The following is a 14,718-nucleotide window of genomic DNA, read 5'->3' on the forward strand; positions in this document are numbered from 1 at the left end:
GCCAATCATATGGCAGTCGGAAGATGCGAGATATGGGCTGTAGGGTGGACAAGGAACAGTCCAATGAAGTTTTTTAGAAAACTGCTACGGAAGCAAAGGGTACTTCACAGCAAACATAAACATAGCTAAAGTCTTGCAGACAAACAAAAATTACACGAAGCAAAATGTAGTGTGAGGAGGGCTATGCGAGAGGCGTTCAATGAATTCGAAAGTAAAGTTCTATGTACCGACCTGGCTGAAAATCCTAAGAAATTTTGGTGTTATGTCAAAGCGGTAGGTGGATCAAAACAAAATGTCCAGACACTCTGTGACCAAAAGGGTACTGAAACAGAGGATGATAGACTAAAGGCCGAAATACTAAATGTCTTTTTCCAAAGCTGTTTCACAGACGAAGACTGCACTGTAGTTCCTTCTCTAGATTGTCGCACAGATGAAAAAATGGTAGATATGGAAATAGACGACAGAGGGATAGAGAAACAATTAAAATCGCTCAAAAGAGGAAAGGCCGCTGGACCTGATGGGATACCAGTTCGATTTTACACAGAGCACGCGAAGGAACTTGCCCCCCTTCTTGCAGCGGTGTACCGTAGGTCTCTAGAAGAGCGTAGCGTTCCAAAAGATTGGAAAAGGGCACAGTTCATCCCCGTTTTCAAGAAGGGACGTCGAACAGATGTGCAGAACTATAGACCTATATCTCTAACGTCGATCAGTTGTAGAATTTTGGAACACGTATTATATTCGAGTATAATGACTTTTCTGGAGACTAGAAATCTACTCTGTAGGAATCAGCGTGGGTTTCGAAAATGACGATCGTGTGAAACCCAGCTCGCGCTATTCGTCCACGAGACTGAGAGCCATAGACTCGGGTTCCCAGCTAGATGCCGCGTTTCATGACTTTCGCAAGGCGTTCGATACAGTTCCCCACAGTCGTCTAATGAACAAAGTAAGTGCGTATGGACTATCAGAACAATTGTGTGATTGGATTGAAGATAACAGAACGCAGCATGTCATTCTCAATGGAGAGAAGTCTTCCGAAGTAGGAGTGATTTCAGGTGTGCCGCAGGGGAGTGTCGTAGGACCGTTGCTATTCACAATATATATAAATGACCTTGTGGATAACATCGGAAGTTCACTGAGGCTTTTTGCGGATGATGCTGTAGTATATCGAGAGGTTGTAACAATGGAAAAATGTACTGAAATGCAGGAGGATCTGCGACGAATTCACGCATGGTGCAGGGAATGGTAATTGAATCTCAAGTGGAATGTGCTGCGAATACATAGAAAGAAAGATCCTTTATCATTTAGCAAAAATATAGCAGGTAAGCAACTGGAAGCAGTTAATTCCATAAATTATCTGGGAGTACGCATTAGGAGTGATTTAAAATGGAATGACGATACAAAATTAATCTTCGGTAAAGCAGATGCCAGACTGGGCTTCATTGGAAGAATCCTAAGGAAATGCAGTCCGAAAGCAAAGGAAGTAGGTTACAGTACACTTGTTTGTCCATTGCTTGAATACTGCTCACCGGTGTGGGATCCGTACCAGATAGGGTTGGTAGAAGAGATAGAGAAGATCCAATGGAGAGCAGTGCGCTTCGTTACAAGACCATTTAGTAATCGCGAAAGCGTTACAGAGATGATAGATAAACTCCAGTGTAGGACTCTGCAAGAGAGACGCTCAATAGCTCGGTACGGGTTTTTGATGAAGTTTCGAGAACATACCTTCACAGAGGAGTCAAGCAGTATATTGCTCCCTCCTACGTATATCTCGCGAAGAGACCATGAGGATAAAATCAGAGAGATCAGAGTCCACACAGAGGCATACCGACAATCTTTCTTTCCACGAGCAATACGAGACTGGAATAGAAGGGAGAGCCGATGGAGGTACTCAAAGTACCCTCCGCCACACACCGTCGGGTGGCTTGCGAAGTATGAATGTAGATGTGGATGTAGACACACACACACACACACACACACACACACACACACACACACAAGCGATTCCTGGATGCTTCAAGATGTGTTCTTTCAACCGATCGCTTCTTGTATTCAAGTTCTGATATGAATTTCTTATTTCCCCAATTCGATTCAATATCTCTTCGTTACTTAGGTATCCAATCATCATCATTCTTCCATAGCGCCAAATTTCAAAAGCTTGCGTTTTCTTCTTGTCTGACCTGTCTAGTCCACGTTTCACATCCATACAAGGCTACTCTGCAGAGTAATACCTTCTGGAAAAGACTTCCTGACACTAAATTTATATACCATTTCTCTTACATAAGCACTTTTTCGTGTTATTGTCAATCTGAATTTTACCTCTTGTCTTCTTTGGCCATCGTCAGCTGCAGGAGTTGGACAAAATTATGGAAACACCGCGAGTAAAGCATGCTTGAACATAATAGCAAAAATGGTTCAAATGGCTCTGAGCACTATGGGACTCAACATCTGAGGTTATCAGTCCCCTAAAACTTAAAACTACTTAAACCTAACTAGCCCTAGGATATCACACAGAACCATGCCCGAGGCAGGATTCGAACCTGCGACCGTATCAGTCGCACGGTTCCGGACTGCAGCGCCTAGAACCGCGTGGCCGCCGTGGTCGGCTGACGCATTGTCAATATTAGAAACATTGATGAGCAGTATGGATGGCCCTCAAAATATTCTCTCTATTGTCATTACTTACTAAAAGTGTGAGGCCAAGTATTGACGGTCTGGCAATTCAGGTGTTGTGAGAACGTCATGAATCAGCCACAAGGGGTTAGTCTGCACTGGTCGTATTTTCCGTTCGCCTTTCTGTATATCATAATCAGTTTCAGTTTTTCTAGTCTTTTAACACAAAACAGTTTTAATAGGTCTATATGACGGTAGTTATTGTATGTACCATTTAAAGGCGATCAACGGAGGATTGTCTATGACGCTGCATACTTTATTAATTTGAAAATATAGTATAGGTTGGAGAATTATGCAGTAATTTGGAAATCGCTTCCACTTTGAAAAATACGCCACGTGTTTGCAATGACTACTAAAATGTCAGCGTCATGCAAGTTGATTTCACCAAATTATTGAGAAATGTAAAAATATTTTACCTTAACTGCATGGACTTATCCTTGCCAGGCAGATGTAATTGCTTCACAGGTTTACACAGCATTATACTAATTGTGATTCCCGATATTAAATGACCTGATTTTGGCTAGAAATCTCAAAGTTTCTCCTACCTCTGGCCGACTGCGATTGCTTCTCTCATTTATGTTTCTCTGTTTTATCTCGTATCAACATTAATAATTTGTACTTTACAGGAGTCGTAGGAAAATAATTTACGAAATATCTTTCGGGTCCGTGGTTCTGATTAGTCAGTAAATTAACGTGTGACCAGTAGCTTCTTTTTTTTCAGTCATTCTCTGACTCATTTCCTCTTTTTAGTTGTTTTCTGCTGCTCGCAGGCTATAGCTAATATAATTCTAGCAAGCTTTCTTTTGAGTGTTCGACATCTTAACCATGTAAAACCGCGTCGTCAACTGCTGCTATGGCCGAGCGGTTCTAGGCGCTACAGTGTGGAACCGCGCGACCGCTACGGTCGCAGGTTCGAATGCTGCCTCGGGCATGGACGTGTGTGATGTCCTTAGGTTAGTTACGCTTAAGTAGTTCTAAGTTCTAGGGGACTGATGACCTCCAATGTAAGTCCCATAGTGCTCAGAGCCATTTGAAATGACACTATTTGTCTATATTAATGGCGGTGTGATGTCGCTTCAGTATATGGAAGGTTTGACAAACTAGTATTGTCAATAAACACTGAACGCGTGCAGATCCCATAATGCTGCTGTTTTAAGATGGAACATAATCACTTCATGATGTGCACATTGTGCAGATTGTAATTGAGTGTAGGTGGTAGTCGTTCATTAGCATGTGGCGCCTCCCTGAAGTCTACAATTTCGCAGCAAGTCCCACAGCCTCCACAGCCTGCCATAGGAAGCCGCCCCCCCCCCCCCCCCTCCACCTCGCCATGCAGCCGCTACTAGTTGCTCTCCAAACAAAGAGCCCCCGCCATGTGGACACCTACCGATAGGAATGTCTCTCCCTCCACCCTCGCTGCCTGCCTACTGGGACTTCCGCCCGGGATTCCCATCCGCGTGCGAGCCAGGCAGTCATCGGCGTGCGTGAGTGATGGACGGTCGTTGCAGCATCCGCACAAATGCTCCTCCTCGCGTTGCGAACAACTGCTACCGTCTGCGAACCAGTGCCTCCGTTCGTGAACCAGTTTTGGACCAGCGCTTTCAACGAGGACCAGAAGATTGCCGCACGGTGGCTATCGGAGGAGAAATCACGTGAGTCGGCCTCCTCCTGCGTGCATTGCTTCGGGCACACAGCTTGCAAGTGCCATAGCTTCCCAAGCTCGCAATCCAGCATTGTAGACTGGCGCGCCGCTTTCCCTTTAGTTTTCCGAGTCACGTTTTAGCGCCACCCTCCGATTTACAACAGCCCGCTAGCACACTAGTGGGCTATGGGTTTACGGAGGTCTGTGCGTTGAACTGGTTTGTGCCAGCGCCGAGCATCCCAGCAACCACGTGGAGCGCAGCTTCTTACCTTTCCCTGTCCGCATCACGCAGCTTCGCACCTTCCTTCGCACGCGACAACGATCAGCAGCAGTGCTCCCTTTACTTTTATTCTACACCAGCTTAGCGCCCGCTGTTTCGCTCGAGTTTACTGTATGGTCTGCAGAGATTTTTTTGTTTTCTTTAATCGATTTTTTGTTGTTCACAAATTTCAACACCTTTCAAACTTTACACGCTAGTAAAAGCATGGTTTTTTCCGAATGTATTTCTGACCAAAAAGCAATTCTGGAAGCTGAAGTCTTCGTTAATCCTGCCTTTTGAATTCTTGTGATGCTATTTCCACAAAAACTTTCATCCTCTGATACATATTTCTTTGGAAGTCACAGAGAAGTTTTTCTTAGCTGTAGAAGTTTTACAAATTCTATAGTAGTATTTTACTAACGGTTTACGTTCAAAACAAACTTTCACGCACTACTTTACACCATGGTGGTTGAATTTACAACAATGCTAAAGCAGGATTTTTTTTAACTTCTTGGCTGATTAAAACTGTGCTGGACCGAGACAAAGGCAAAGATCCCGAGTTCGAGTCTCGGTCCGGCATACAGTTTTAATCTGCCAGGAAGTTTCATATCAGCGCACACTCCGCTGTAGAGTGAAAATTTCATTCAAGATTTTTTTTATTTCTAACCGAGAAACGAAATACCAATTTTCGTAGTTATAGCTTCAAAAATGCCTTGATAGCGTCATCCCTTACTAAACGATACCTACAGTTTAAGGTCAACATCTTCCCCAGATTTCAAGTTTCTGTCCTTAGCTGTTTGGGCTTGGCGATGATGAGTTAGTCAGGCAGGACATTTCCTTTTATAGTTCTAAAGAGATTATCCGCGGCCTCTGCTAGAGACGACCCATTGGTGTTAATGTTGAGCTTTCTAACTTTGGTAAATTTTAGTGAAAGCAGCCGCCTACGAACTTTAAACGTGTATTTGTTCCTGTACCGGCACTGATAAACTGAGAACCTTCGCCGTGCAAGTCACACCTAAACTGCGTACAGATCGCATATATTCTTCTTGTTTTCGTTGAATGAAATGTAGTAGTGTCGACCTTGTTCAATAGTTGGAGTTGTCGAAAATTTGTCCCGTTGCTTTTTAGTTACTTCAGTGGGAAACGCGTGTTTCGCGTCGTTTCCCGCCTTCCTTCTTTCCCCCTAAATTTCCCCTGCCCAATGGCCGTGATGTCCGTTGTGCAGTGCCAGCGTCGCAAGCTCATCCCATCAAAAGGCACATCGTTATTGTTAGGAAGGCTAACAGTTTACAAGCAAATGATGGCCATCTACTCTGAACTCACTCGCAAATACGAAGTTTTACATAGCGTTAAGAGTTTACGGTGGTTTCCGAATTACAATTTAGGTCAAAATACACACGAAATAGTTACATCTACATCTACATGGATACTCTGAAAATCACATTTAAGTGCCTGGCAGAGGGTTCATCGGAGCACCTTCACAATTCTCTATTATTCCAACCTCGTATAGCGCGCGGAAAGAATGAACACCTATGTCTTTCCGCACGAGCTCTGACTTCCCTTATTTTATCGTGGTGATCGTTCCTCCCTATGTAAGTCGGTGTCAACAAAATATTTTCGCATTCAGAGGAGAAAGCTGGCGATTGGAATTTCGTGAGAAGATTCCGTCGCAACGAAAAACGTCTTTCTTTTAATGATTCCCAGCCCAAATCCTGTATCATTTCTGTGACACTCTCTCCCATATTTCGCGATAATACAAAACGCCAGCCGCAGTGGCCGAGTGGTTCTAGGCTTTTCAGTCTGGAACGGCGGGACCGCTACGGTCCCAGGTTCGAATCCTGCCTCGGGCATGGATGTGCGTGATGTCCTTAGGTTAGTTAGTTTTAAGTAGTTCTAAGTTCTAGGGGACTGATGACCTTAGATGTTAAGTCCCATAGTGCTCAGAGCCATTTTAACCATTTAATACAAAACGTGGTGCCTTTCTTGGAACTTTTTCGATGTACTCCGTCAGTCCTATCTGGTAAGGATCCCACACCGGGCAACAGTATTCTAAAAGAGTGTACGCAGTCTCCTTAGTAGGTCTGTTACATTTTCTAAGTGTCCTGCCAATAAAACGCAGTCTTTGGTTAGCCTTCCCCACAACATTTTCTGTGTGTTCCTTCCAATTTAAGTTGTTCGTAATGGTAATACCTAGGTATTTAGTTGACTTTACGGCTTTTAGATTAGGCTGATTTATCGTGTAACCGTAGTTTAACGAGTTCCTTTTAGCACTCATGTGGATGACCTCACACTTTTCGTTATTTAGGGTCAACTGCCAATTTCGCACCATTCAAATATTTTTTCTAAATCGTTTTGCAGTTTGTTTTGATCTTCTGTTGCTTCATTAGTCGATAAACGACAGCGTCATCTGCAAACGACCGAAGACGGCTGCTCAGATTGTCTCCCAGATCGTTCATATAGATAAGGAACAGCAAATGGCCTATAACATTACCTTGGGGAACGCCAGAAATCACTTCTGTTTTATTCGATGTCTTTCCGTCAGTTACTACGAACTGTGACCTCTCTGACAGGAAATCACAAATCGAGTCACATAACTGAGACGATATTCCATAAGCACGCAATTTCAATACGAGCCGCTTGTGTGGTACAGTGTCAAAAGCCTTCTGGGAGTCCAGAAATACGGAATCGATCTTGTCAATAGCACTCGTATAGTTTACAATATGAAAAATATTATGCACGAACAGTTTACAATTTTCCCCTTCACCTGGCAGTACCTACTGCAGATCAAACATAAGGTCCATAAAGGGGTGATTTTTACAACAATCTGTCTTATGTAGGCGCAACATTGGGGTTAGAGCAGACGACGCAGCGTAAAGTTGCTAGGGAAGATAGTAGTTGTTTTCGGAAATTATCGTTCTGAAGCTGGTTTGCGTATCTTAGTTTTGATATTTAAGAAATCCCTTTTAACTTAAAGTTTGTGACATTCCGACTTTTACTGTGTCCTGAGTGAACAAGCATGTCAAACGGGAACTATGTAATGTATCACGAGAAAATCTATTAACTCATTACCTTCATAGTTGTCCCATTTCATGTGCATAAAGGTGCTAGCAGACAAAACATACCTGGCCAGAAAAGCTCACTATGCCATTCCACCGCCGACACTCCTTAAGACGTTTTTATTAATAGTGCGTGATTGAAAGGTAGAGATGTAATGCCGACTATTTTAAGCATAACATACAGCTTTGTGTTCTCCAAATATCTTTGGGGAAAGCAGAATTTTGTTAACGGATAGGCTTCTTCCTTCCAAAGCAGTACAGTTCACTCGTTGTATCTTTAGCCAAAAATCATACTTGCCAGTATTGCAATCAGAATGAATAGGGTCACATTCTCTATAACCAGCATTCTTCATAGTAATTTTGCTTTCACTGCTTCAGACCAAATCAGTATTTCAAATGACAGAGAGCTCAGGATTAAGAAAAGATTAACAATAAAGAAAATTCTAGTAATAGTCCAAAAACTTATTTCACTGTGAATTTTAGGTGGAAAAACTGCATATTATAACTTTACAAGAGTTCATGTTAATTATGGTGCTTGTATGCACCTTAAATAAAAACCAATGGAACTGCAATTTGTCATGTAGCAGGTTACTGGTGGCAGCAGTGGAAGCTGTAATTTGTCTGGTTCTTCAGTACCAGAACAACTGATCAAACATTTCTGTTAACTTAGCATTTTTGATAAATGAGGGTACATGAATATTATGTACTTGCTGAAACAGGAAGTAGTTTTTGTAAATTCAGTTTTACCAGAAGGTTTCTTTACACACAATCCCAAATAACATGGTGGTATCAGATTTACATCTCCCAGAAATCAGTAATGTAACTGCCGCTGTTGTTCCTGTGTGGGACTTAACAGTTGATGAGATAATAACTATTCCTTATGCCAAACTAATGTGTTGTCTAGCGATGCACATTATCATTCACAGTTCAGAATATCACAAAAGCCTAAATTATTGGTTAATTGAGTAGTACTTTCAATACTGAATAGGTCAGTTCTGACATAGGTCTTTACTCATGCCAATCTAAAAGTCTACCAAGTTCACAAAGCACGTGATAAATGTAGTCAGCCATTGAAAATAATTTTTACAACACTATGAATACAGTTATCCTTTACAACAGGATAACAAATGCAGCTTATGTTGGCTGCATCAGTGGCCATGATTTACAGTTTATGTCCACTCGTGGCGAAGGTTCTCTGAAGATTGTTGGAAAAAACTAATTTACTACATGTGTCACATGTAAATGGGTTTGAAGGTCTGATAAGTGCATGCACCACCCATCCAGACCAAATATGCAATCCTGCTGGCTGAACAATGTTAATACTTACAGGGTCTGAGACTCGAGACTCTGACCCACTCTCAACCTCTGGCTGTTTTGATTTGGAAAAAATCAAGGTAGTAATCATCATCATCCACTCCATTTGATGGTGACAGTGGTGCAGGCAAATACTGTGCAATGCTTATCATCCTGATTACACATCAGTTTTACTGGTGTGGGATAGATATCACTAGTTTCATGGACTTATAAAATATTTTTCGCACAATCTGTGGACAGCTTACTAGTTGATTGATAGTCAATTAACTGTATGAAAAATAGTTCCTTCAGTAATTCCAGAGCAGTTGTTGTAGAGAATTGAGGTGTAGCTTGAATTGGTTTCCACTGCTTCTTGCTGCTGAAACTCAGTATTGTAAACCATTTCAGCATCTGTCCTAAATGGACCATCCTGTCCACATTGTTCTTGCAGAGTGGTTCTACTTTATTTCTACTTACCATTATTTGACACCAGCTATTAAAATTATTAATAAATTAATAAACCAACTTGTTAGAGCCTTTTCTGAAAGCAGTCTCGCTGATGCTGAAAATTGTAAAGCCAAACGCGTATTATGATTCAACAAGTTTCTAGCCACTGAAACGCTCATCTTTTCAAATGTACTCAATGTAACTAATTTTTGTAGCTGAGAAACTTGAAACCCATACAGGTCCACCCTCCCCTTGAGGTGTGGCTGAAGACTTTCCGTACGTCAGAGAAACTGTGTTATAACTAACATTTTTTTTCTGTGGCCTCAGGCAATATAATTCCTAATGTTCTTTAAAATGTGAGAGATATCTGCAGCAAAATATAACTTTTATCGGGTAAATATGGGTGCTTAATTTTCCAATTCAGCCACTTCTGAATTAATGAATTCTTAGAATTGCTCACATGCCAACCAACACTCATATCTCTTGAAATGCAATTCGCTATTATACTTTAATTATATATTCAATTGCCTTCTTCATATAGCTCCAACGTTTGTTTGAGTCTGTAGAGTTCACAGTTAAAAACTATACCACAACCTGCTTCCAGTGCACTGTTAAACCTTACCACAAAAACTGAAGCATGGCTGGCAAACTGCAGCTCTGATGGACTGCTTTCCCCTTCGCTAAATAAAATCATAAGCATATAAACTGTGTAGAAAACACACTATTTCAGCTGTAGTTCTTGTAACTGGTAATTTACTTATCTCACACAACTTGGAATATGTTTTTGAGTTGTCTCTCCTACAGTTCTGTAACCACTTAACTCTCCAATCTTTGTCTGTAGAAAATCTGCATAACCTGATCCCCTTATACGAACTGCAGCACAGAAACCCATTTCTATAAACAAATACTATCTAGCGACAAACACCATACGAGTACGGTCTACTACAGTCGCGTTGTAGACCCAAAACGACCGTAATCGCAAAGGAATCTTGGTAGCGTGACCAGACCTGTCCTATACACACATTAGTTACATGGTACTTTTAGTTTCTACTTGTGACTGAAATCGCAGCCACATACTGTAAATCTGTTATTGTAAAAACTGCGGCTTCTCAATCTCTGTGATTTGCAACATACGTAATATCTTACCTGTCCCTAGTGTACAGCACTGTTGTATAGGTTAAAGATTGAGCTACGTACTGAATGGCGAAAGGAAAATAAGTGTAGTTGGTAAGCAGTATCATTCCAGCCTGGTTTTTTTACGAGTCATCTTGCCTTATCGATGGGAACAGGGTTTCCCAGTAGGCATGATCAGTATTCAATCACATGACAGGTACGCTCATTTGAAGGAAAAAAATCTGAAATGGACGTATGCCCTTTTCCTGATGGTTTCGAAGATAGAAGACATTTAATGTCACTTACGTACGATTTTCTTGAATAACGGCCTCTATCGGAGGCGTGTTGCAGTACAAGAGTAAACTACAGGTACAGTAAAATTTCTACAAAAAAATGTTATATTCATGTTTCGTCTAGACCTAATAGACTGCGCGAAGAGAGCGACAGAATGTTGAAAATATCGCGCGACGCACCTACACTGTAGCTTTGTTAGTTTTAGTAGGCAGATTTGAGATAGTTTCCTACCTTGATAGACCACAAGTGTCCTATATCAAATATCTCTCGGCTTCCTTTACACTACTGTAGTACTTGTAAACAATGACAATGTACTGAATAATAAAGAAAATAAATAATGAACATTGAATGTGTTCTGTCTCCGAAACCATTCAGAATAGAGCATGTGCCCATACGAAGTTCTTTGCTTCAAATGCTCGTTCCTGTCATATCCTTGAATATTGTCGATTCATCGTTTGGAGGTTAGTTATTTTCGCATAGGGCGCTTCTAACACTGTTTTCTACTTTAGGGCAACAACACACCAAAAATACTTCGCCACAGTGGAAGAATAAAAATCGAAAACGGATGATAATGTAAATTGTGTCTTGAAAATCATGTGAACAACCGTCTGATGATGAACTTGCCAGTTCGAAACCGGTAACGGCGCTATTTACCTAAATAAATGGCAGTATTAATAGTGGCTGGTTGCTGTTTTCTTCTTTGTAAGAATTAACCTACATCAATTGTACACAGCCACGGTCTCACCATGTCAGTTTTAGGCAAAATAGCAGTGACCTCTCTTCCTGGAACATCCTGTGGGACGCTCGAAGTAGATTCAGGGAATGGGACGTCGCTCTGCTCTCTAGATTGGCACCGCATGCCTCCGGCCGTTGCGGCTGACCAGCTGCGCCGTCAACCGGCGACTGTGTTATACACTCCTGGAAATTGAAATAAGAACACCGTGAATTCATTGTCCCAGGAAGGGGAAACTTTATTGACACATTCCTGGGGTCAGATACATCACATGATCACACTGACAGAACCACAGGCACATAGACACAGGCAACAGAGCATGCACAATGTCGGCACTAGTACAGTGTATATCCACCTTTCGCAGCAATGCAGGCTGCTATTCTCCCATGGTGACGATCGTAGAGATGCTGGATGTAGTCCTGTGGAACGGCTTGCCATGCCATTTCCACCTGGCGCCTCAGTTGGACCATCGTTCGTGCTGGACGTGCAGACCGCGTGAGACGACGCTTCATCCAGTCCCAAACATGCTCAATGGGGGACAGATCCGGAGATCTTGCTGGCCAGGGTAGTTGACTTACACCTTCTAGAGCACGTTGGGTGGCACGGGATACATGCGGACGTGCATTGTCCTGTTGGAACAGCAAGTTCCCTTGCCGGTCTAGGAATGGCAGAACGATGGGTTCGATGACGGTTTGGATGTACCGTGCACTATTCAGTGTCCCCTCGACGATCACCAGTGGTGTACGGCCAGTGTAGGAGATCGCTCCCCACACCATGATGCCGGGTGTTGGCCCTGTGTGCCTCGGTCGTATGCAGTCCTGATTGTGGCGCTCACCTGCACGGCGCCAAACACGCATACGACCATCATTGGCACCAAGGCAGAAGCGACTCTCATCGCTGAAGACGACACGTCTCCATTCGTCCCTCCATTCACGCCTGTCGCGACACCACTGGAGGCGGGCTGCACGATGTTGGGGCGTGAGCGGAAGACGGCCTAACGGTGTGCGGGTCCGTAGCCCAGCTTCATGGAGACGGTTGCGAATGGTCCTCGCCGATACCCCAGGAGCAACAGTGTCCCTAATTTGCTGGGAAGTGGCGGTGCGGTCCCCTACGGCACTGCGTAGGATCCTACGGTCTTGGCGTGCATCCGTGCGTCGCTGCGGTCCGGTCCCAGGTCGACGGGCACGTGCACCTTCCGCCGACCACTGGCGACAACATCGATGTACTGTGGAGACCTCACGCCCCACGTGTTGAGCAATTCGGCGGTACGTCCACCCGGCCTCCCGCATGCCCACTATACGCCCTCGCTCAAAGTCCGTCAACTGCACATACGGTTCACGTCCACGCTGTCGCGGCATGCTATCAGTGTTAAAGACTGCGATGGAGCTCCGTATGCCACGGCAAACTGGCTGACACTGACGGTGGCGGTGCACAAATGCTGCGCAGCTAGCGCCATTCGATGGCCAACACCGCGGTTCCTGGTGTGTCCGCTGTGCCGTGAGTGTGATCATTGCTTGTACAGCCCTCTCGCAGTGTCCGGAGCAAGTATGGTGGGTCTGACACACCGGTGTCAATGTGTTCTTTTTTCCATTTCCAGGAGTGTATTTACGTTCAAAGCGGCGCATCATCATCACGTATAGACGCCCGCTGTGGCACGCGTCCGCTACACCCCACACTGCACCACACTTCATCCATTTTTGGAGTACACTTTTTGCTCAAAGGTTGGTGCCATCTCTATCTGTTCCGAAGATACCTCACATGTACGCTGATTACCAGAAAAGACAGCAAGTAACGAACTTTTATTGTGTGTATACGGTATAGTAGAACGCATGCAGGATGAAATTTTTAGGTTTTTTTGCGGGTATTTAGAACGATAAATTTAACGACACCTCTGTCCTTAATCCGACAGGCCATCGACTCTCAAAAAATGTTCAAATGTGTGTGAATTCTTAAGGGATCAATCTGCTGAGGTCATCGGTCCCTAAACTTACACCCTACTTAAACTAACTTGTGCTAAGAACAAAACATACACCCATGCCCGAGGCAGGACTCGAACCTCCGGCGAGAGGGACCGCGCAGTCCGTGACAAGGCGCCTGCATCGAGCCTAAAGGAGCTTGGATGACAGACGGATACGTCATTCCGTGATGCTTCTACTGTATGTCGGAAAGGGCTGGAGAATGGCGGGATGTTTCCAATGGGTGTGATAACTGGAAAAAGTGCTGGCAGAGCAACCATGTAACACCCACTGTATCATGGTAGTTCAGTAAAAGACGGGACACAATCCGGTCTTGCGTCATCTTGTAGAAACATAAAGTCACTGACAACTACAAATAGGGCACAAGCACCGGCCTTAACGTCACAGATTTGACGCTTGGTGTGCTAAATAGGATACAACCACCGGCCTTAACGTCACAGATTTAACGCTTGGTGTGCAAGCTATGCAAACGAAAGGTCTCTGGGCCGTGTAGTAAATGGCACCCGATACCATCACGCTATTTTGATGTAAAATGGCTTTAAAATAGCTGTTTGGTCGCAAAATAATATCACCAGATGTTTTTGGACCCATTTATTACTCAATATGCGTTTCGGACTTTGTCCATCTCCAGATGACCTCGTGATAAATTGGTAATAATTTTTTTTCACAGTCTTGCAGATTGATACAAGTGTGTCTAGAAGACCCCATGCTAAAACACGAATGAACAACGAAGGCACGTAATATAAAATCCATACCATTTAGTACTGAATCAATATATATCTTTGAGAAAAATGTAAACTAACGTAGAAAGAAACGAAAAGATTGTTATCTGACATGTGCGCTTCTTACAGCCGAGTAATGTTGCCGGCAGATTAGTCCCGTGTAAGAGAGCTTGTCGACACTACATCATGTAAGCGCTAAAGTAAATCACAAATACACAGTTGCAAGTGGTACTAAAATTATAAGTGCTAATAACATTATGCAATACAAAATTTATACATATTTTTCTTTATACATATTTTTTAGGCAGAGGCAAATTTAAAGACATACAGGGTTTTAGTTCCACATAAGAGCACCTGCACGTAACAAGTGGTAATTTCAAAACATATAACAGTATCTGACATAATGTGAATTAATATTTTTTCTAACGTTATAAACAAAAGTTAACGCCAACCAAAAAGACAAATTTAAAATACATCCAGGGTTTCGCAGTAATAAATATTTTGTGTAGAAAA

At 43.1% G+C, this 14,718-nt stretch overlaps 1 protein-coding gene across 2 annotated transcripts in view; it reads left to right on the top strand.

The window, feature by feature from the left end:
- Positions 1–4,174: 4,174 nt before the first annotated feature.
- LOC124802960 (sodium-dependent neutral amino acid transporter B(0)AT3) overlaps positions 4,175–14,718 on the top strand; it is a 188,089-nt gene continuing 177,545 nt past the window's right edge. For both annotated transcript variants that reach the window (XR_007017171.1, XM_047264052.1), the window contains exon 1: positions 4,175–4,322. Coding sequence is in view for 1 of the 2 variants with exons in the window: in XM_047264052.1 (XP_047120008.1) it covers positions 4,190–4,322 (133 nt within the window). In the remaining variant the exon portion in view is untranslated. The remainder of the gene's footprint in view (positions 4,323–14,718) is intronic.

Source organism: Schistocerca piceifrons, chromosome 6 (assembly GCF_021461385.2).
Source record: "Schistocerca piceifrons isolate TAMUIC-IGC-003096 chromosome 6, iqSchPice1.1, whole genome shotgun sequence".
NCBI lineage: Eukaryota > Metazoa > Arthropoda > Insecta > Orthoptera > Acrididae > Schistocerca > Schistocerca piceifrons.